Consider the following 23,770-nt stretch of genomic DNA (forward strand, 5'->3'; position numbering starts at 1 on the left):
CTGAAAGAAAAGACTTAAACAAAGTCTTCAGAAAGGAGTTTTTCATTTAATTTTGGGAGCAAGAGTAGACGTTTCGGCCGTCCGGCTATTCTCAATGCTCAACTCTTTCTGTAGACTTTGTTTAAGTCAATTCTTTCAGTGTGCGAACTACTCCTCTCTCTCTCAGCACAACATGTCTTAAAATGTCACAACATGAGGGACATGGTATAGAAAAAAAAGACCTGTCTGTGTTAACAGACACATACATATTCCTGTGCAGAAATATATACATATATATATATATGTACTCACGGACCCACACACGCACACGCACACGGACACACACACACACACACACACACACACACTCACTCATATGCTATTGTTTATTCTGTGTTCACATGTTTACCTGCATTGCTGTATATCTGTTTTCTTTCTTTTGTGACTCTACTGTGTTATCTGTAACATTGGCTTTGGCAACACTGTATCCAAACAGTCATGCTAATAAAGCTCCTTTGAATTTGAATTTGAGAGAAAGACACAGAGGGACACAGAGAGAGGAGGAGGAGGAGAGAGGGATGGAGAAAGAGATGGAAAGAGGGATGTCAAGAGAGCAAGAGAGAGAAAGGGACACAGAGAGAGGAGGAGGAGGGAGGGATGGAGTAAGAGATGGAGAGAGGGACACAGAGAGAGGGGGGGGGAGGGATGGAGTAAGAGATGGAGAGAGGGACACAGAGAGAGGGGGGCGGGTGGAGTAAGAGATGGAGAGAGGGACACAGAGAGAGGGGGGGGGGGGGGGCTGCCGGTGTGCTGGTAGGGAGTGAGGCCAGCCTAATGGAAAGTTTCAGTGCTTACACAGCCTCTCTGCTGGGGCAGCTCAGCCGGGGCCAGAGCAGCTCAGCACTTCACAGCTGGCCAGACGCCGCGCCGGCCGGCACAGGTCAGCAGAGTGCAACAGCACATAGCACTGCACAAGACTACAAACAATAATGCCACACACACACACACACACACACATGCACACACACACACACACACACACACACACACACACACGGACACACACACAAAGACACACACAACACACAGACACACACACACACATGCACAGCAAGGTTTGTAAAGACACACTACACAACATCAGATAACAACAGCACTACACCCACCGCAGTTCTGTATAAAGAGAGTGCAGTTCAACAGACCTAACACACTGCACCAGCGAGCAACAGAAGACTGGACACAGCACAACACTACATATAGCACAACAATGTCATACAGCACTTGCACAAGTAGTAGGCTACAATACGCAGTACAGCAGTATAACTCACAACCACACTGTGCAGTGTACTACGGTAATACACTACTTAATAATGAGTAATACACTACTCAGACTACTTAATAATGAACACGATGGCCTTGTGGTATACACCAGTGTGTAAGACAGCAAAGCTTGTGATCAAAGAAAAAGAAAGTCATCTAGTTAAACTCAGCATGGACTCTAATGAGCTCAGCAGATTATGTGTGTGGTGCGTTTAAAGACCACTGTCACTGTCTTCACACAGACACACACACACACACACACACACCTCAAGCTAGCAGTGTGTAGAATGACGGCAGGGAGCTAAGTACGCACACACGCACGCAGCAACACTACAAAACAACTCTGTGGGGTAGTATATAAGGGACTTACATACACCGATACACAGAAACAGCTGAGGACAGCGTTGTGTGATGACCTCTGTTGGGTGTGCGCGTACCACTAGAGACCAGTACAGAGCACTGCTGCGGTACCCACACCTCCTCCACATCTGACAGCTGCATTGTGCATTAGAACGTAATTCAGCAGAACCGTACAAAAGGGGGCTGTTCAGCACGCTGTGGCCTGCTACAGCTACAGCAGGAGGAGGAGGAGCAGGAGGAGGAGCGAAAGAATGACAAACAGCAGCAGGCACAGCGAGCGTGTGTGTCTGTGAGTGTATCTGTATGTGTGTGTGTGTGTGTGTGTGTGTGTGTGTGTGTCCCGGACCCAGCTCTCTGCCTGTGGATGCAGCTCCGCTAATTAAGTCCTGATAACAGGAGACCGCATCCCTCTCTCCCTCCCTACCTCCCCTGTTTCCCTGTCTGTCCCTCATCTCTCTCTCCCATCTACCTCTCCTTCATCTCCCTATCTCCCTCTCCTCCTCCTCTCTCTCCCATCTCCCTCTCCACCTCCTCTCCTGTGCCCAGCTTCCCTCTTTCCATGGCTCCTCTGCTGTGCACACACACACACACACACACACACACACACACATCCGGTCCAACTCCTCTCTCACTTTCCCTCCTCCTCCTCCATTTTTCATCAGTTGCTTTCCCTTTTTTCTTCCTTCCCCTTCAACCAGCCCCTCTCTCTCTTTCTCTCTCTCTCTCTCTCTCTCTCTCTCTCTCTCTCTCTCTCTCTCCTCTTGCTCACTCACCCGTAACATGAGCTTCCCACAGATCACGCAACCATTACCAAGCCTTACCTTTGTATGCATGCACACGGAGCAGAGCAGAGCGCTCCCCTCCTCTCCTCCCTCCAGGCTGTTGAGAGAGAGAGAGAGAGAGAGAGAGAGATGGGCTTCCTGCTCAGTGGCTGCTTATTCTTCTTCAGTTCCAGAGCTATTAGAGAAGGGGGGGAGAGAGAGAGATAAAGAGGAGGGCTCTCACAGAGCCCTTGTAAACGTGCTCTAAGAGCATCTATAACAAACACAAAAGCGGTAAGACAATGGGGCACACTTAGCATTCTATCCTCCCCTCCTTCAAAAACAATAGAGAAAGGGGTGCGTCTCCGCCTCGCCTCCTCCTCTCCTCCTCCTCCTCCTCCTCTCCTCCTCGCTGCATTGAGGGCTTCACCTGGAAAGCAGCTGGAATGGTCCCTCTTTATCCAGAGGCTTTTAGCTTCATTATGCCTGCTGGGCTCCCTCGACACAATCTGGGACTCAACAGCAGGAGAGGAGGAGCAGGCGAGCTACTGACTGGGGGACATTAACACTGGATGGACGTGTTGAAACGGACTCTGTGTGTATGTGTGTGAAAGAGAGAGAGATGGAGAGGAAGAGAAAGTGGCAGAGATTATGTATCTGGGTGACTGTTAAAGTATTTGAGAACAGGTGTGTGTGTGTGTGCCTCATGTGTATGTGTATGTCTTAACCATGTGACCATGAGAAAAGATATGACCGTGTGAGTGTCCATGAATCATCCTGACCCTTCAGTGTGTGTGGATGACATCCTCCTTGACCTTAAGCACGACACACGAGGGAGAGGGGTGGGGGGGGGGGGGGATAATAATCACTGCTCAGTGTGTGTGTATGTGTGTGTATGCGTGACGTAGCTATACTTGTAGCTGTGTGGTGAGCGTGTTTGTATTTAATCTCGACCTCTGGAGCCCCTCCTGGTGCTATGATGAGCCGCGCTCTGTCTGTCGCTGACGCAAGGCTGGCGTCCCCAGCTTCTCCATGCTGTATCAAAGGCCCGCCGTGACGTCCCCCAATAAACCAGCCCCATCAAAGCCCCAGTCCTTGACTCAGGACACCATTATTTACCGAGACACAAAACAACAAACAATATCAAAGGCTAATAATTATAAACCAAAGAGCTGCGCGGAGAGAGACGTGCGTTAATAAACTGTGATTCATTAGATATCTGCGGAAGAGAACATGCTTTGAATGCGGCTTAGCATTAACAGGCCCTGTCCAACGCACTCATAAAAGCGAGAGTAGATTGAGACTGTTTGCGGGATTGACCTGATTTGATGGCTAATGAGGGTTTCATTAACCTGGATAGGAACTTGAAAAGGATACTACGGAACTAGTCGGTACTTAAGGGAGATTGTCCGAGACCTATTTAGCTGCTTTAAAAGCTCGGGGTGATTTAGTGTGCTTCCTCCCCATGTGTCCTGAGAATACTCCTACAATTTCCTAACGTCGTGGTAGACATAACCGTCCTTGAGAAAGAGAATGAGAGAGAGAGAAATAAATAGATCATATGATACAGTAAGATTGTGCAGTCCTGTATTCAGTGTTTAATATAATACATGAGGTGATATTAAAAAAAATGTTGTAAATCTGTTTCATTATTTTATTTCACCCATGTATTTTATTTTTATTATATTATTTTATGAGTGTGAATTAATAGCTCCTTGGGATTTGAACCCTTTTGCATTCCCATTGTCTTCATCTGGCGGGTGAGCTGTGCAAATCTCAACAGGAGCTGTGAGCAGCAGGCAATGCAAGCCGAGATCTGGAGGACTGCAGAGAGAGAGAGAGAGAGAAAGAGAGAGAGAGAGACAGAGAGAGAGAGACAGAGAGAGAGAGAGAGAGAGAGAGAGAAAGAGAGAGAGAGAGAGAGGGGGTGTTTATTAGGAAAACTATGAAGACCTTGTTAGTGGACTGGGGCCCTTCCTCTTTCCAGGCAGCCGTATTTAGAGCGAAGCCCAGGTGGCCTTGCTTTTGGGCCCGCAGGGGCAGAAGCGTCCTAGGAAACAGCCAATGCTTGAGACGCAAGGCATGCAAAACTTCAAGACCATATTCCCCACAGTCACATGTAGCCCTGCGGTGCCACAAGGGGTGAGATGCTAGCCGAGGGAAGAGTGAACATCGGCGAGAAGGCTACACACAACTACCACACTGGCCCACATACCTCAAGTACATGAGGCCCAACCTGCTTTAACTGACCCCTGGGACGGCCTGTCTTTGTGTGTGTGTGTGTGTGTGTACCATATAAGTGTATGCTGGTGCTGCATGAAAGCCTGTGTGGGAGATACAGTAACAGCACTTATTTATTTGTACTTTAAAAGGGGGTTGTGTCATTGAAAAATTGGACAATACGTCCTGGCTAACAATACAATGGATTGTGTATCATGTAGCTCAAGTGGTAGAACACCATGGTTATAGTAGTTGTTATTCTTATTATTACAGTGTCTTGTTATTGCAGTGTTGGGTCAGATTACTTTGAAATGTAATCCATTACAGAGTACAGACTAATCCATTAGCCTGACATAGCCATACTCAATTCTAGTCAAAATACGAGTCTGATACTGCTCCATTGGGACGTAATTATGGGGCGTGTTGCAACCGATACAGGGGGGGGAATGCCTCTGCACTCAATTGGATAGACCTAACCAATCAGAGCAACGAAATAGCTTACGAAACAGCATATTCTCTGCGGTCGCAGATAAGGGGGGCTTACAGATAGCAAGTGGCACTTGCTGCAAGGTTGTGCTGGGTTGAGCGAATGGCCCAAACATTTGTGTTGTGGTAATGCTATTTCTGCTACTTTATGGTACACATGTAGCCACCACTTCCCCTTTTCAACACAAATTGCGTGTTCATGTCTAAACCTCACAATGCCTTGTGCTGATTTGCACGGCTCAGCCCTGCACTCGCCCGGACTCAAACCCACAAACAACAGCACCTTGGATTCGGGAGTCAAGCGAGCTAACAATCGAGCTAAAAGCCCGGTCTACTGGCTCTCTTACTAGCACAACTCTTAAGGTGTTGGGAAGGAAGTTCACACAGCATACACACTACACAGATACAGTATGTACCAGCTAGCTACAGGTACTCAACTGGAATAGGCCTATGAGCAGACATTGGGGGGTTTATAGATAACTTGTACTCCTTTTCAGAGTCTGGTTGGTGGTCACCCTAGTTCTGCTACATTATAGCACACATGTAGCCTTACTGTATATTTCCCCTTTTAAACACAAATTATGACTATCAACTGGTCTTGTATTTCTGCACAGAACCACTCACATGAAGTGGAAAAAATAGGCGTTCATTTTATTCTCTAGCTGGGTCGCAGTTGGGTGTGCTAAAAACCCTTAAATGATGACTTCTGGCAAGTTTTGTGCAAATAAATGGCAGATTAAGACTTATAATATAACCATCAAGACATTTAAGGCATCTTGCTGTGAAAAAAGATGCCAATTACAAAGCATGATTATCACATATAGCGTGACCCGTGTTATTTGAATGAGGGGGCCCGTTTAGATATCAGGGTGAATAATATAACCTATGTTATATGACTGGGGCCCTATTCCGATATCAGGGCTGGAGAACATAGTAGTGACTTCACACAGAGGTTTGGGCTTCAGGGATCCCTGAACACTTGGGCCCCTGAGCCTGGGTTCATTAGGCCCGTTCAGTAATCCATCCCTGCTCATAAGTTTGCCTGTTTAGAACTTTTGAACTGTTTTGGAATTCCTGGTGTGTGATATTCCACATGTAGTCTTATTCGAGTTTATATTGTGTAACAAATAACAAAAGCAATGTGTTGGAAACAACACAAACTGTTGTCCTTACCTAAATACATCAATGTGTTATTTCCAACACATCCTTTTTGAGAGTGTAGCCTAAATGTTTGGGATAAAAAAGCTGATTTAGAAAGTGTTTCATGCCCCATTGAAAAAAAATATTTTGAGTATTTTCAAAATACAAAAGTACAGTATTTTATTCTGATACATTACGGCTACAGTATTTTGTAGTTTATTTTGATACATTTAAAAAGAGGGTATTTTGTATTTTATTTCAAAATAGGCTACGTATCTTTGCCCATTCCTGTATGTATTGAAAGACATAAACAATATGTAATCAAGTAATCTTCGACAATGTAACTATAATATGATTACACATTTTTCTTATGTAATCTGGTCTGATTATAGTTACTTGTTTTTTTGTAATCTGATTACGTAATCCAGATTACTTGTACAGTAATCAGTTACTACCCAACCCTGCTTGGGAACACATATGCTGATAAACTATACATGTATAACTACTGTATAAAGTTGCTTTGGATAAAAAAAACATGGTAAATACATAAACATGCAAGTAAATACTTTATATTAGTTGTATTAAAGCCTGGTCATCTGATCCCCTCTTACAGGATTTGCAGTGAACCTGCGTGTGATTCTGTCCAACCCAAGAGCTCAGTTCAAACGTCGCGGGGCCAAGCCAGGCATGCAGGAGTCCGACTTCCTCAAACAGATCACCAAAGTAGAAGATCTGGAGCCAAAAGCCAATAATTGCACAAAGGTTTGTATGGCACGTGCCTCAAAAAAGCCCAGATTGCCTTATAACATCTATTGCATGGTTAACCACACAGCAGTAATCAATAGCCATATAAAATATTCTCAAATACTGTGCTGAAATTTTAATTCTGTGCACTGGGGTGTTAAATTATGTATCAGGTTATGTTAATCAATGAGAAGACTTCATATTCAGTTGTAGCAAGTAATGTGAAACAGCATGTTAAAGCCCTGTATGTCAGTATGGTTAGTGCCTATGTCACGGTCTACATAGCTAAATAAAGAAATAGGTAATTCGGTGATGGTAAAATGACACTTTTAAGAAAAAAAAAACTAGAAATGATCGATGTAAACTGAAATACTCCTAAGTAAGATCAGAGGACAGAATACTAAACTTCTTGGTATTTGTGCCAGAGCTGAAGGTGACCAGGTGCTCTCTTTTTCCCAGACACTGTCCTGTATTTCAGTCTGTGACAGTTTCTGTCTGTATTTAGCCTGTCCTATATTTTGTTTTTATCTTGCCCTGTATTTTAACAACAGTTTTCAGTCTTACTTTGAGGAATGGAAAGTATGTAATAAAAAATGCTCAACCCCCCACCCTCATTCTCCCTTGAGTAAAAAACATCTTAGTGATGTCTGCTTTATGTCCTTTCGGCTGTCTGACCACCATAGAAAGTCTGGTCACGTCGGCGAGAGCCCAAGGGTAGTTAGTGACAGAGTATCAGTCCCGGGGTCAGTCCGTCCGCCTGTGCTCCAGGGCCCAATTGGTGGGGGATCTGAGTGGAGGACCGTACCTCTCCACCGCGTGTGCCTGCCTGTCTGTCTGCCCACTTACCTGGCTGGCTTAGAGCGCCTCTCATCTCCATTCCTCACCGAGATGATATTCAGCGGATCCGGCTTCCCTTCCGCTGCCTACTGTGTCGTCCTCACCCAGATCATCATTATCACCCAATTATCCTAATGGCCATGCCAGTGCTGTTATTAATAGTGACTATTAGCCAGGCTGACAGAACCACCCATCACCCCTGCCTGTAGTGAGGAGGACATACGTCTCACAGATAGGCCTACAAGAGACGCATAATAAAGGATCCATTATCTGACTATGCACGACGACGCACATATATTAGCCAGTTTCTCATATATGTCCCCCTCCTGAATCCCCCCCCCCCAAGGACAGAATCATAAAGTGTTATATCTGATAAACAGCATTAGGATGCTGATGCATGTCTTCATCGTTTAAAAACGTCCACAAACCAAGGAAGGAGAGGCTGAGTTCTACTGACTCTCCTGATGTCTTTAACACAAAGTTACACATTATGAATGTGCAGAAAGCCCCTGGACAGTGGCCAGGCATGCCTTTAGGAAAGGTCAAACCTCTCAAAGATTTAAGCAGCCTGCTCGTTCAGCCTGTCCTCATCGCCCTGTCCTCTCGCTTCATTCCAGAGCCCTCATCCGTACACAGGACAGCTCCTGAGTCACAATGTGGCCAGCTCCCAGAATGCATTAGTGCAGGACGAGGACATAAGCCCCTCTTGTTGTTAGGATGACAGTAGCAGTGCCCCCCCCCTCTTCTCTTTTAGAGGAGTGAGTCAGACTGATGAGGAAGGGATGAGTAGGAACGATAGGAAAGGAACAGGAGAGTCGGGTGGATGAGGGGCACAGTGGAGGTGTTGCATTGGATGAATAAATAGAATGACTGACTGGGAGAGACAGGCAGGAGAGAAGAGGGGGGAAGTGGGAGAAGGGAAACAATAGAGAACTTATTAAACAGAGGAAATGAATAACAGAGAGAAAGAGAGAGAGAGCAGGGCTGTGCCTCTCCTCCTTATTAGCGTCAGTCTGCCTCTCGACCCAAGCCAGCATGCTTCAGCTCCCAGCGTAGCCTAGCCCTCTGCAGCCCTTCAACAAACCATCAACACTCCCCCAACCTCCTGTCAACAATCAATTTCCACTCAAACACGCCTCTTTAAATGCCCATCAAACTCTCAGCACCACTGACAAGTGCATCATGAAGCCAGTATCTCTCTCTGGTAGACCCTCCAAAAGTTTCCAAATCGTGCGGTCTTCAAAACACCACAATCTGTAAACCCCTAAAAGTTATTGAGGTAATTAAAAGAGAGAACTGGGGTGTAGCCAGGGGTGTGGTCAAGATTTTTAAGGGTCAGCTTTAGCCATTCATTTTTTTAAATGGCGTCCAACATGTGCTCACTTCAGCTCACATTCACCAATGGCTGAAACTTATGTTGTTCATGTGGATTGGAGGTTGAGCTTGCAATTTCCTGTTGGGAAGATCAGACAATCCACAAATTATTCTGTCCATGTGGATTAGTTGATTGCCCCATCTTGAAATTGCAAGCTCAACCAATCCAACCATCCCATTTTTTAAAAATAGTGACCGTCCACTGAGCACAATTTTGGCTGAATTACGTTAGCCTAGCATGGGCCATTGAAACTAACAAGTTAGGAACTTCCTCCCTCTCTAAATAAGACCTCCGTGTGAGTAGCTAGTAGCTAGAAACGGCCCCACACTCATTGCATGCAGTCGCTGTCCAGTGCTGAATTTTAAGAATCAGCCCCCTATTTTGCCACAACTCTACCACGGGTCTGTAGCCTGACGTTGTAATACTCAAATTCTAAGTTCGGCTGGCACCCAGGCTACAGGGTCTGAGGAGTGTGCAGCTCTTTGTGCATGTAGGGGCCAATCTGCCAAACACCTCTCCCCCAGTAGGCCTAGTGGGGGCATACTCTTCTCAATTTGTTTGTTGAATCATGAGTCAGGCTAAGTGAGTTAGTATCCCAGTGTTTCATCTCATTGCCACCTGTTAGGGTCCATCAGCATCCATTGGTGATGAATTCTAAATTTAAGTCTAAAAAAAGGTAACTCTGCTGAAATCCTTCAAACACCCGTTCACTTTTTCACCACGTCTCTTGGGCTTTTCTGCCACTGCGGTTCTCGTTTATCGCGCAGGCCAACGTGTGGCGGATGTACCGTACTGGTACTCGCAGCCTGAAGCTGTTCCCTTATCCCCCTCCGTCAGGAACTGGCGTGGGACGTTGGCCATGAAGAGCTCACCCGGGAAACGAACGAGTTAGAGGAGAGTGTGAATCAGGGAAGGGGGTGGGGGTTAAGGATAGGAAAAAGACGCATTGGGATTACCGGCAGATGGATGAAAGGTGCAAAACGGAATTTTTAAAAACCCACGGCGATGATATGCTTGATTGTTGTTCACCAAATTGCCTCCTGAGGAACCACCAGCTTGCGTGCGAGCCGAGTGAAGCAACGTTTAGAACATTCTTCGAGCGCCCCTGTGGTAATCAGGCCGGTTTTTAAGCGAGCCCCCCCCCCCCCAACCCTCCGAAGGCTATGCTTCAGTTCCTGCCAAATTAGTCCAGTTAGATATGCAAAACGAACCAATTAACACGGCCATGTGTTCGAGATGTGACACGTCACACCTGAGAGAAGCCGCATTAACAAAATCGGGAGTGCTCAGGCAGCTCCTCCCCGCAGCGTTCAGGGGAGCAATGAAATGGGACAGGGTTGGCTGTGCACATACACACACACACACACACTAACACGCATACAACTTTTAAAAGCTCTTCTAGTAAAACCAGTGGAGCATGACACAAACTACACCAAGGTCATGGTTAAAATAACCGAAAATGCAGACAGACCAACAGGCTACACCATAATATAATAGCTGCATGCTTTCACCAAATGAGTTAGCCTTGCATGATAGCTTTCCATCATTATTTTCAGTGCATTTCCATTATATATTAATCATGCATTTCCATTCCATTATATTAATCAGATGCGCTCTGTATTATTGTACTTTCTATGAAGTATGAAACGACCAAAGCAGTAACATTGATAAATGCCTCAGACATTTGCAATCAGCCAGACCTACTAAAACCTTACCTACAAGGTTATGATATATTGTAAGGTGAACTAGGTGTCTAGCTTTTATATAAAACACCTCCTGCTGCAACAGATTTGGCTGGTTTGAAGTCTTCCAGGGCTATTCTATGCACTGGCACATTCACACAGGCCAGGGCTGCCACTGAGTATTGCTTTGTGCACAGGGCACAATAGGTCTTTTATGTGAGCGGTTTCAAAGACATCCCCCCCACCCCTCTCTCTCTCTCTCTGGCAGGTCCTGGTGTGGCACACTCGTACCGAGAAAGTGAACCTGGGCAACGAACCCAAGCATCACCAGGATACCGTCCACATCGAGGTTTAGACAGAAGAGAAGTCACCTAGGACCCGAGGCGATTAGCTGGACCGGTTATTGGAACCTTCTGGATCTGGAACATAAGTGGCCACTCTTACTGTACATGGCTTGAGATGAACTTGAAATAATAATAATAATAAAAAAAATGACAACAGGCAGGTGTCGGGACGAATAAGAACATTAGAACTCTTCTCTGACCCGCCTTCTTTTGCCTGTCTGGCCTGTGATTGGGCCCAGGAGGACTGCACTTTGTTGTCATTGGCTCATGTGTACCTCACGTGTGGAGGTCTGACCTTTACAACCTCAGCAACTCTAGTGCTCTGTACCTTTGATAGCTGATCTCTGCAAGGGTACACACACACACACACACACACACACACACACACACACACACACACACACACACACACACACACACACACACACACACACACACACACACACACACACACACACCTGTGAATGACCTGTTGAATAAAAGACTGTTTCAGCTGCAAATCACAAACTTAACCCAAAACTACAGGGACAAACCCAAGGAGTACAACTGTCTTTATTCCAAACGACCCTCTTAAAAGCCAGAAGAAAAAGGAAAACAAATTAAAAGAAAAGAAAGAAACAAAACTTTACAATAAATCTTCAGACAAAATGATCACACTATAGTTCATGGCTATTCACTGTTTAATGCACGGAAATACCATTTTTTTTCTCTGTACTAGGCACCAGAAAATGTAAACACATTATAGAGATAAACCTGGAGGACGACAGTGTGTTTCTGTGTGTGTGTGTGTGGTGTATGTGTTCTCACATTATTGCACCGCAGAGTGACCCTGTCTGTCTGTGTGGACTGTGAGCTCTGCTACCGCCATCTAGACTCTTGTGTTTGTCAGCCTGTGTGTGTGTGTGTGTGTGTGTGTGTTGCCATTTCTTGAATTCAATTCCAGTTTGTTTGTTTATTTATTTATTTATTTTCTGTTCAAATATCTTTCCTTCCATCACATACATTTTCCTAGCCCATCTACTCGTCATAACAACCAGTCCTTACCTCACCCCCCCTCCCCCCCCCCAACTCGTTTGAAACCTCATCATCCTCAAAAGAATCCTTATTTATTTATTATTTACTTGAAATGTTAATTTAACGTGTGTGTGACTGTTGTCTGTCTCGTGGAGTCGTCCAGGTTTATTAGCCTCTTGCTAGCTGTGCTTCTCTGTAATGCACATAATAAAACACCACAGTTATGAGGAGGGCTTTTGTTTTGGGAGCTGGAGCCACATTGGGTGGAGGTTGGGTGGGGGTTGGGTGGGGATGTTGATGGATCTGGGGGGAGCGCTGATAGGGGATGTCTGGAGGGGTCTGATCTCTACCGTATAATAATTACATACAGAACATCGGCTCATACGATACCTGCTACAGGACCATGGAAGGGGAGAGCTGTATACACAAGGGCATGGGAGAACGGGCAGCGGAAAGGAGTCGCGTTTCACAAACATGATAGCCAAGTCTCAGCCATTTAAATACTATTTACTCACTATCAATTTTGGTAATGATATATTAGATGCTTGTATAATTGGTCCAGCAGCTTTTTTGTTCTTCTCTTCGCTGATATGTTTTCCTTTAACAAAAAAAAAACAAAAGAAAAAAAGAGTAGAAGAAGAAAAAAAAAACTATTTTGCAAATAAGACGGACAAAAAGCTGCCAGTCTGCGTTATACCTGTACACTCTAACCACTCCATACATACACAGGGTTGAGCAGGTAGAGTTGATATTCTCCAGAGTAGTAATGGTTGGAAAGTAGGGGAAATATAACAGTACATGGATACAACACTCGCCGAGATGAAGACAAAGATGGACAGATGAAGAGGAGGAGGAGGAGGGAGGAGTGTGTCCGTACGGCCTCTTCTGCTTTTCCTCTCTCTCTCTCTATCCTCCCCCTCACTCTTCAGTTCTCTTCTCTTCGGTCTCTTTCTCCCTCCATCCCTTGCCTGTGTGCTCACTTCCAGAGCTGGGTGCTGAGGGTCTGGCCGGAGGGGGGTCCCACCCAGCCGCCCATGGGGGCCCCGGGCTGGGCGAACGACATGGGCGCGCCGGAGCCGTTCAGGCTCATGCCGGTCATCTGCTGGTTCATCTGGTGGATGGCGAGGGGAGAAGAGAGTGATGGAAGAGGAGAAGAGAGATCACAAGGATCACAACGGAGGTGGGGAAAGAAAACAAGGGGAGAGAAGGAGAACGTAAGGGCAGAGGGAGAAAAAGGGAAGAGGGAGAATGAGGGGAGAGAGAGAAAGAGAGAATGAGAGGAGAGAGAAAGAGAATGAGAGAATGAGAGGAGAGAGAAAGAGAGAATGAGAGGAGAGGGAGAAAGACAGAATGAGAGGAGAGAGAAAGAGAGAATGAGAGGAGGGAGAAAGAGAATGAGAGAATGAGAGGAGAGAGAAAGAGAGAATGAGAGGAGAGGGAGAAAGAGAGAATGAGAGGAGAGAGAAAAAGAGAATGAGAGAATGAGAGGAGAGAGAAAGAGAGAATGAGAGGAGAGGGAGAAAGAGAGAATGAGAGGAGAGAATGAGAGGAGGGAGAAAGAGAGAGAAAGAGAATGAGAGGAGAGAGAAAGAGAGAATGATGAGAGAGAAAGAGAGAATGAGAGGAGAGGGAGAAAGAGAGAATGAGAGGAGGGAGAAAGAGGAGAGAGAGAATGAGGGAAGAGAGAAAGAGAAGGGAGAGAAACAGAGGTGAGAGAGAAAGAGGGGAAAGAGAGAATGAGGGGAGAGGGAGAAAGAGGGGATAGAGGGAGAAGGTGGGGAGAGAGAGAATGAGTTGTATTCAGTCAATAATTTAGACACTTTCATCTAAAGCTAGGTGCAGACCCCACTCCCTTTGATCAGTAAAGGTAGACAAGCATACAAGCAGGCAGACTGATAGACTCGTTAAAAGAAGGATGAGAGGGGGGAAATGAGGGCATGAGATATTATTAACGCACAAACAAACCAGTAGAGGAAAGCAAGAGAAAAGAAACACACACAAGCATGTTTGCTCTCCAATGCAATGGATGGCAACAGCTGTGGAAGAGTCAGGAACAAGCAGACACTAAAGATACAGACATCAACTGGTAGTTCACACACGCACCGTGTGTTTTTGTGTGAGTGAGAGTGAGTGTGTGTGAGAGTGTGAGTGTGTGTGTACAGAGGCGAACAAATCTCATTCGGTGTGTTTACAGGGAGTCAGCACGCTTGGTGCAGCCCACCCGACATCCCATTAGTTCTCCCATCCCTCTGCATCTCTCTCATCGTCCGTCTCCAGCCAGCCCCACGTTTTAGTCCTCCCTCCGCGGCCCTCTCACTGCCCCCTGCTCCCTCTCTCTCCTTACACACCCCGCTTTTCCAACCTCCATCTGCTTTTTTAACTCTGTTGTGCTGTCACTTCTCTCTCTCTCTCTCTCTCTGCCCATCTGAGATCTGAAAAAAAGGTTTTCTGTTCACTTCATACCCTCTCCCCTAGCTGCTCCCTCTCTCGCTCTCTCTTGTCACGTCACGTCTTTCTCTCCGTCTGCTAAAAGCGTCTGAGATTTCTCCTCACTCTCATCTTTTCACCCGTTCTGCCCTGAATAGTAACCCAGGCACACCTGCACCCTCTTTCCCCACTTAAAGGTGGGCCTAAAAACACTCTAGAGAATGCTAAAAACCCTCCAAACTCTCCTTGAAAACTTTCGACAAGGAAAACAGACAACCGAAACAGCTTCCCAGCAGAGCCTGATACCATCTCACTAATACGAGCCCGCACCTGCATACTCATGTGCACGACATCACATTCAGAAACAGAAGCCAAGCGCAACCTGGCAGGTGCTGATCAAATTAGTCCATCATATCACACCATCAAACCTCAACCCCTGTAAACTGTATTTACATTTATTTTCGAGAGAGGTATGATGTATTTTAGTCCATATTCAAGAGGAAAGATTATGTTGTATTTTAGTACATATTCAAGAGAAGAGTATGCTGTATTTTAGTACATATTCAAGAGAATAGTGTGATGTATTTTAGTGCATATTCAAGAGAGTATGCTGTAATTTAGAGTGTATTCAAAAGACGAATATGCTGCATTTTAGTACATATTCAAAAGAGGAGTATTCTGTATTTTAGAGCATATTCAAAAGAGGTGTATGCTTTAGTACTCTCAAAAGAGAGGAAGCTTGTAGACAGTTACAAAATCTGCCATCTCCGTTTGGCCGCGTGTGTTTTTGTGTCACGTCTGTCTGGACCACTCAGCACCTTCTCCCCCTCCATCGCCCTCCTCCTCTCCGTCTAAAGAAGCCCTGGGAGTGCCCACGCAGCAGTCCGAGAAGTGCTTGCCCAAGCGATCGCCTTTCTTCCTCTCCCGCTCCCACCTCCTCTCCCATTCTGTGGGCGTCACCCTTTTTCAGTCTCCCAACATCGTTCTCTTTTCCACTCTGTCTTTCTCTGCCTCCCTCTCTCTGTCAGTCCATCTCTCTCTCTCTCTCTCTGCCTCCCTCTCTCTGTCAGTCCATCTCTCTCTCTCTCTCTCTCTCTGCCTCCCTCTCTCTGTCAGTCCATCTCTCTCTCTCTCTGCCTCCCTCTCTCTGTCAGTCCATCTCTCTCTCTCTCTCTCTGCCTCCCTCTCTCTGTCAGTCCATCTCTCTCTCTCTCTCTGCCTCCCTCTCTCTGTCAGTCCATCTCTCTCTCTCTCTCTCTCTCTCTCTCTGCCTTCCTCTCTCTGTCAGTCCATCCTCTCCCTGTCATTATCCGACCACCTCTGCATCTCCCTACTGCTCTCTTTCAAACTCGGCTACGCAGCTTTTTTACCACCTCTGCATGAATCCCATGCTACATCCATATCTATTCCTCTCACTGCCTCTTCACATCTCTCTCTCTCTCAGTCTCTCTTTTTTTCTGTGAGGGTTTTTCTTCTCTTTTTTCTTGAATTATCCATTCCATTTTATCTGTCCTTATTTATAAGCACATCACACATTGATTTGATTTCTATAAAATGTACCAGTGTTGGCCAGCTGGCTGGTTTTCAACAGCAGTACTTTGGTGGGATGTTTTGAAAAACATTAAAGTGATCAAGTTGATAAGAGGAAAGAAATCACAAGGCCCTAAATGACAGCAAAAGCAACAAACCATTGCGTCATTGAGTATGTTTGGATTTGTATTGTTTTTCTGTGTTATTGGTAATAAAGGAAGCCAATTTCTTCCGCTTCCTGAACTCTCTTTTTCATCTCTCGCCCTCTCTCTCTCCATGGTGCCTGTGGGGCAGTGAGACAGAGGCGGCCCAGTGCTGCTTCAGCTGGACCGTCCGCCTCATCAGTGCGTCTGGGCCATTTATTCAGCGTGGCTCAGGGCACTACTAAGCGCCACACACACACACACACACACACACACACACACACACACACACACACACACACACACACACACACACACACACACACACAATCTAATGGCTGCCTTGAGCCAGAGTGCAGCAGTATCAGAGTGGCAGACTTGTTCTTATTAACTCAAGCCCATTCTACATAACCATAACCATAACACACCCAACACAGCACGGAACAGCACGGAACAGCCCAGCGTGGAACATCTCAGGCCTGTGCTCCCGACTCCCGCGTTGCCATCCATTGTGTGTAAGAGCAAACATTCTCGCTCTCCCTCCCTCTCTCTCCATCTCCCTCTCTCTCCATCTCCCTCTATCTCTCTCCATCTCCCTCTCCCTCTCCCTCTCTCTCTCCCTCTCTCTCTCCCTCCATCTCCATCTCTCCATCTCCCCATCTCCCTCTCCCTCTCCATCTCCCTCTCCATCTCCCTCTCCCTCTCCATCTCCATCTCCATCTCCATCTCCCTCTCCATCTCCCTCTCCATCTCCCTCTCCCTCTCTCTCTCTCTCTCCATCTCCCTCTCCATCTCCCTCTCCATCTCCATCTCCATCTCCCTCTCTCTCTCCATCTCCCTCTCCCTCTCCCTCTCCCTCTCCCTCTCCCTCTCCCTCTCCCTCCCTCATACTCTGTCTGTCTACAGGTTGACAGACACTCACACAGATCATATATTCCCTCCTACACTTATGCATGCATAAACACACAATGAAGCCCCAGGCTGTTTTGAAATGGCGTATAGAGATAGAGAAAGTCTGGTAATTACTTTGTTCTCTACACACACACACACACACGTGAGTGAGATATGTGAGTCTGAAGAGTTTCCATGCGTAAGTGAGACAGCGTGTGCCGAGAGAGAGAGAGAGAGAGAGAGAGAGAGAGATGCAGAATAAGAAAGAGGAGTGAGAGAAGAGGGAGAGAGAAGAAAAGGAGTGAAGAAGGAGTGAGAACTTTTATGTCTTACTTAATTTACACTTCTGTTAAACATTATTTTATTTATATTTTTGTGTACATGTAATTGAGCTTTGGCAATGTTATTGAAACGTTCATGCCAATAAAGCTTTCTTGAAGTGAAGTGAAGTGAAGTGATAGAGTGCGAGGATGCGAAGCAGATGGAGGAAAAGAGAGAGAGAGAGGCCTTTGAAAATGCATCGTTTCATCCTAATGAGCTTTATGCTCTTACCAAGATGAGGTAATGTGAGTTAGCAACAGAGTGGCACTACTGATGAAGACAGACGGTTTATCCGCGACAAATTGCATCAATCTAGACCAGTACGGCTCTTCTAATCATGCCCTGCACTACATTCCAAGTGCTCAAAATGGCTCCTACAGCTTACCTGGCACAAAAAGGTGTCAACCAGTGTTGGGAATAATGTGTTACAAAGTGTTACTGTAATTCCACTACTTTTGGTAGTAACAAACGTATTTTAGTATGTATGTACTGTAACTAATTATCTTGTCAAATTAAGTAATGCCATTACAATTACTGAAATTTAAATGGATTTGTTACTCATTATCTTTAACTTGAGTGAAATATGTACAAGACAAGCAGACAAATGCTGCCTCTTCCCTTGCTGCGAATGATTTAAGGTTGCCCAACCTTACACTGGCATGGCGAATCAATCCATCAGAATTAATTCACAAAATGGCCGACAGTTTGGGAAATGTGAGCTTTCGGTCCTGGAAATTTCGACATTTCTCCTCAAGACCAAAGACAGAAATAGATTATAGTCGGGAGTTCTAGTCTGTGGGCAGATGTGAAAACTATCCATATCAGTTAGTTGTTGGAACACAAAACACCTGGCACCAAACTTTATGTAATCTTGGCTGCACTGTGTCAACTCCCGCAAAACCATGGAAGATTCCACACGGCGCCACCTTACCCTGAACAGCCCCCAGCGCTACCTGCACCTCCTCTAACCAAATCTTACCAAACGTAGAAAACACATCTCCAGAGAATTTCACACCCCCTTTGAACCAATCTCCAGTCTGCACGAGAAACTGCACAAGTTTTTTTTACACCCACTACCACTTTGACAAAGGAGGAGGGAAAATAAACCATCTACCTGCAACACTCCACAACAAAGGTGCAGCACGAGGAACAACAAAGCACCCCCAACACAAAGACAAAAATACAGAGGATATGTGAAAAAAACAAAAAAAAAACAAAAAACAAAAGAAGAACGCAAACAAATAAACAAACAAACAAAAACAGCCTGCAAACAGAGATAAAAGGGAGACTGTTAGCGTAGCGGCAACGCACCTGGCTGCCTAACCTAACCTAAGCTAACCCCCTCTTCTCTTCAAGGCAGCGTTGGGGTGACGAGTGTCGCTGAAGGCACCAAACTGGAGGCTTGTGCTGCGGTGTGCAGAGGCGGCGCTAGGAGACGGAGACCGAGAGGAAGAGCGGGAGGGAGAGGGAGCAGGCGTTTAATTACAGAGTGAGAGGTGCTGCTGTACATTGATTTATGATGTGTAATTAACCTCCTGTGGGCCAGGGGCGCTGGCTCCCTAACCCCCAGACTCCCCACTGCCTCTCTCTCTCTAAAACACACACACACACACACACACACACACATATGCATACACACAGAGAGACACACATATGCACATGCACACATATTCTTTTTGATATAAAAGCCATATGCGCACACGCACGCACGCACGCACGCACGCGCACGCGCACACACACACACACACACACACACACACACACACGCACACACGCACACACGCACGCACACGCACAGTCACACACACAGTTACACACACACATACCCTGCCTGCTGCAACATGCAACATCTACGCAAATGTAAATGGATACAGAGGCACAGATAAGCGACGACATAAATCAGAGGAAAGGAAACTACCAAAAGAGAGCAGAAATCGAGAGAGAAAGCCATTTCAAAGATGGCCAGTGAGAGGAATAACAAGGACCACAAGATGCTAATAAGTGGACAGAAGGAGGATACAGCAAGTGACCGAGAATGCCCAAAACACTTGCGATCAATGATTGATCTTTACGGCAGCAACCTAATGGTCCAAAATAAGGGAATCGTATCTGGTGAAGCAAAGCACTCTAGTACTTAGGATAACACTTTCCCACTACACTTGTCTGGCTCTGATAACAAGATATATATAAAAAAAAAAAAACAATAAAAATGAAAACACCAAAACATTAGCTGAAGTCAGCCATTGCTATGAAGGAATAATGAACGAAAGCAAAAGAACACAGATGGACTAATAAAAGCACGTTCCCTGCACACGTCTTTCTCAGCCGACATCTTTCCTGCAAAAGGAAATGCACGGGAAGCCTCATCACTTCCCCCAGTTGTCTTGTGCACGCAGGTGACGCGTGTAATCCTCCGCTCACAGACAGCGTGACAGGTGGAGGGGCGGAATGGAGACGGCAGCCATTAAAGTAGCTGCGCTCCTCTGAGATAATGCTCTGAGCTGTGAGGTAGGTGGCTTAAGACTGAGGACCAAGCATGCTGTGCAATCTCTATCTGTTTATATCTATCTATCTATCATCCATGTATCCACCTATCTGTCTATGTATCCATCTATATCCATCCAGCTATCTATCCATGTATCTATCCATATATTTTTCTATCTATGTATCTATTAATCTATGTATCTATCAATCAGCGGCGCCGGAACGAGGAAGTGGGGGTGCAAAAAAAAAAAAAAAAAAAGCTGTTTCGGGCTGGGTTCCCCGAGACAATTTGAAAATTCCAGAGGCCAACTATTCACGCACGTTTTCACGTGGGATATTACGATATAAGACAGTCTAATAATAATTTTAAAAATAGTCTAACAAAAATTGTCATTATGTTAGGTGCTGTGTAGTGATTTCGGGTGGTTTCATTCAAGCTGATTGGACTGCAAGTAGCGTCTTTTTATGCACAGAGGCTACAAATTCTAAATGAATTATCTGCTAAAATAAACTGCGCCTGATATTGACAGACACAGACACACCAGCATAACTGAATTTACATTCAAGGAATAAAGGAGGTAGTCTATAGCCTACAATAATAATTGATCACAATCTCCATTTTCTTCCTGTGCACGCAGCCAAGCCTTGTCAATGACTGTGATGAAAAGATCTGCACGTAACCTACTTGCTATTTTGAAGGTTAGCGTAAAGGTCCTCCGGTAACCTGTCACCGTTTATCCCCGTAAGAAAACGACACTAGAATTAGTTACCCAACTGTGGCCTGTTCCCTTTGTGTTTGACTGTATCATGTGTATACATTAATTAGTGACAGGTCCGCGGGTAATTCAAACGAGAGTAATGGGTGTGCAGTTGGTTTTTGTACATGACGTTACTATTTTGCAGTCACTTTGTCTGTTTTCATAAGCCAGAAGGATCGACATACTTGGTACCAATGGATAGCCCTGTGTCTCCTCTTTCATCTGATATGCTTGCCATATCTATGCGTTCACGGCTTTGCGAGTAATTCAAACGAGAGTAATGGGTGCGCAGGTGAACGCAGAGACTGTAAATATGATGCAATTTGGTTTAATTTCATGATTTTTTTTAATCTTCATACTTTAACGTACAGACAGTGCGTGATCTCGTTGGAAAGCCCCAGTTCTGCTCTGTCACTCAATAAAGGCTTCTCGCTGCTATGAACAGTTGCGGGAGCAATGTAACAGAGAAGAAAGGGTGTGTTTTTTGACTTTGCGTCAATCGGCTTCGAAAGGGTTCAAATCTCACGTATCCCCTGAAGTGCCTTTACGTACCCCCATTTGGGAACCACTAAGCGATGCCGTGTCGGTGTTGTGGTCAACAACTGCCCTTTTTTTTTACCCCCGAAAAGTGGGGGTGCGTTTCGCACCCCCTGCACCGGTGCTTCCGGCGCGCTTGCCATCAATCTATGTATCCAACAATCTATGTATCTATCAATCTATCTATCTATCTATCTATCAATCTATCAATCCAGCCATCCATCCATCCATCTATCTGTTTATCTGTTTATCTCTCCCCATCACTCATGTCCATCCATCTCCGTCTCTTTCTCATGGGTGTCTTACCTGTGCCATGTTCCACTGGGGCTGCTGACCGGGCTGCATGGCGTACATGTTCTGGGGTGGCACCACGCCCGCCGGCATGGCGCCCTGCCTGCGCTCCCATCATGCCCGGCGCCAGCCCCATCACGCCGGCGGCCTGGGCGCCGCCCATGAAGCCGTTGGGCATGGTCATGCCCACCATCATGCCGGTGGCGTTCTGGCCCATCATGGCGGCCGGGGCGGCCCCCTGGCCCATCACGGCGCCCATCATGGTGGTGGGGGGGCATGGCGCCCGCCCATGCCCGGGAAGGCCTGGAAGTTGGCGGGCGGCTGTGTGGGGAACTGCATCTGAGACGCGCCCATGAACATGGCGGCTGGGGAGGAGATGGCGCACACATGCACACACACACGCAGAGACACACACACACACACACACACACACAGACACACAGGGAACAGGATCTTTAATAGTTGAATGGTAATAACTTCATATTAGCAGCATGATCGGTATCATGTTATGGATGAAGAATTGTGCTCACACACAAACAGTCAAACACACACACATCTTCAATGCTTGAATAATTTAGCCAAATTACACTTCAAGCAGGGCATCTCAGCAGAATATAAGGTGTCATGTTAAGAAACAGATGCAGACAAAAAATGCACACACACACAGGAAATGGAGCTGCAGTAAGGTGTCAAGCCATGCTGTCAGCTGAATGACTCACTTAAAGAGAGGAGAGGAAGAGGCAGAGAGAGGAGAGGAGGAGAGATGGAGAGAGGGAGAGAGGGGGAAGATGTCGAGGTGGGCACGATGAAAGGCCTTATAAGAGCCAGCCAGGCCTGCTGAGGAGGAGATGGCGACGCTTTGAACTTTGGGGGAAAATGTCCTGTTTGAAGGCGAAGTGGCGCAGATGAGTGCCCTCTCTCTCTCTCTCTCTCTCTCTCTCTTTCCTTCCCTCTCTCTTCTCCATCTCCCGGGCAGGTTTAAACCCCGTTCAGCAGAATCAGAGTGCTGAAGTAGGCACTGTTTGAATTATTAATCTGGCCATTAAAAAAGGTCTGTACCTCCACCAACCCCCACTCCCACACACACACACACACCACTTAAAATAGTCCCTCGTCACCCTTCCATCCCAAAACACTCGCCAAACAGCACTTCAGCCCAAAACAGCAACACACAATGACCCTTCTCTTCCAACACACAACCTTAAAATACACTCACACACCCTCACTTGCGCTCTCTCTCTCTCCCTCACACACACATCCTCAATTGCGCTCTCTCTCTATCTATGTCTCTCTTACACACATACATACACACATACACACACAGGTGCGTGATTGAAAACACCCACACAGTGCACAGCATCCCCTTGACTCTGGCAGGGTGCTTGAGGGAGTCACGTGGGCCATTCTGAGCCCAGGCAGGGAGGATAATGACATGTAATTATGAGCAAATGACCCAATCAGACAAGAGGGGCAGGAGGGGGAGGGAGAGAGAGAGAGAGAGAGAGAGAGAGAGAGAGAGAGAGAGAGAGAGAGAGAGAGAGAGAGAGAGAGAGAGAGAGAGAGAGAGAGAGAGAGGAGAGAAAGAGAGGTGGGGGTGGTAAGCAAGAAGGAGCTGAAAGCAGGAAGGAGAGAAAGAAAGAGAGAAAGCAAGTGATAGAGACAAAGGGGAAAAAGATGTGGAGAGATAGAGATGGAAGGAGAAGTGGAGTGAGATTGAGACTGAAATCAGTAATACAGACAGAGACAGAAGAAGAGAATGAGGGCAGAGAAAGACACAGAGAGAGAGAGAGAGAGAGAGAGAGAGAGAGAGAGAGAGAGAGAGAGAGGGAGGGAGGAGAGCGTCACCTTGTGTGGGCTGTTGGGGCACAGTGCTGGAGCCGTACAGGGAGAGGATGGAGTCCTTGCTGAGGGGCTTCTTGGCATTCTCCTCAGCCTTACCGCCTCCGCCGCTGCCCTCGCTGAAGAGATCCAGCTCGCCCTGGGAGGAGGAGGTCGGCGCCGCCTCCACCGCGGCCCCAGACGGTGCACCGGGAGCGGCCACTGCCGCCGCAGGGACCCCTGGAGCTTTACTGGAACTGGCCTGGTGGAGAGAATGAGAAAGATACGTCAATGTCATCACCTCTGAA

General features: G+C 46.4%; 2 protein-coding genes across 2 annotated transcripts in view; one reads left to right on the top strand and one right to left on the bottom strand.

The window, feature by feature from the left end:
• Positions 1–11,381, top strand: part of b3gat2 (beta-1,3-glucuronyltransferase 2 (glucuronosyltransferase S)) — a 20,584-nt gene extending 9,203 nt beyond the window's left edge. Inside the window, exons 3-4 of the mRNA XM_042065094.1 lie at positions 6,880–7,028; positions 11,173–11,381. Coding sequence (XP_041921028.1) covers positions 6,880–7,028; positions 11,173–11,259 — 236 coding nt within the window. The 3' untranslated portion in view covers positions 11,260–11,381. The remainder of the gene's footprint in view (positions 1–6,879; positions 7,029–11,172) is intronic.
• A 403-nt stretch (positions 11,382–11,784) lies between these two features.
• smap1 (small ArfGAP 1) overlaps positions 11,785–23,770 on the bottom strand; it is an 89,060-nt gene continuing 77,074 nt past the window's right edge. The window contains 5 exon segments of the mRNA XM_042066238.1: positions 11,785–13,373; positions 21,660–21,734; positions 21,736–21,924; positions 21,927–22,009; positions 23,490–23,724. Coding sequence (XP_041922172.1) covers positions 13,239–13,373; positions 21,660–21,734; positions 21,736–21,924; positions 21,927–22,009; positions 23,490–23,724 — 717 coding nt within the window. The 3' untranslated portion in view covers positions 11,785–13,238.

Source organism: Alosa sapidissima, chromosome 16 (genome assembly GCF_018492685.1).
Source record: "Alosa sapidissima isolate fAloSap1 chromosome 16, fAloSap1.pri, whole genome shotgun sequence".
NCBI classification, from domain to species: Eukaryota; Metazoa; Chordata; class Actinopteri; order Clupeiformes; family Clupeidae; genus Alosa; species Alosa sapidissima.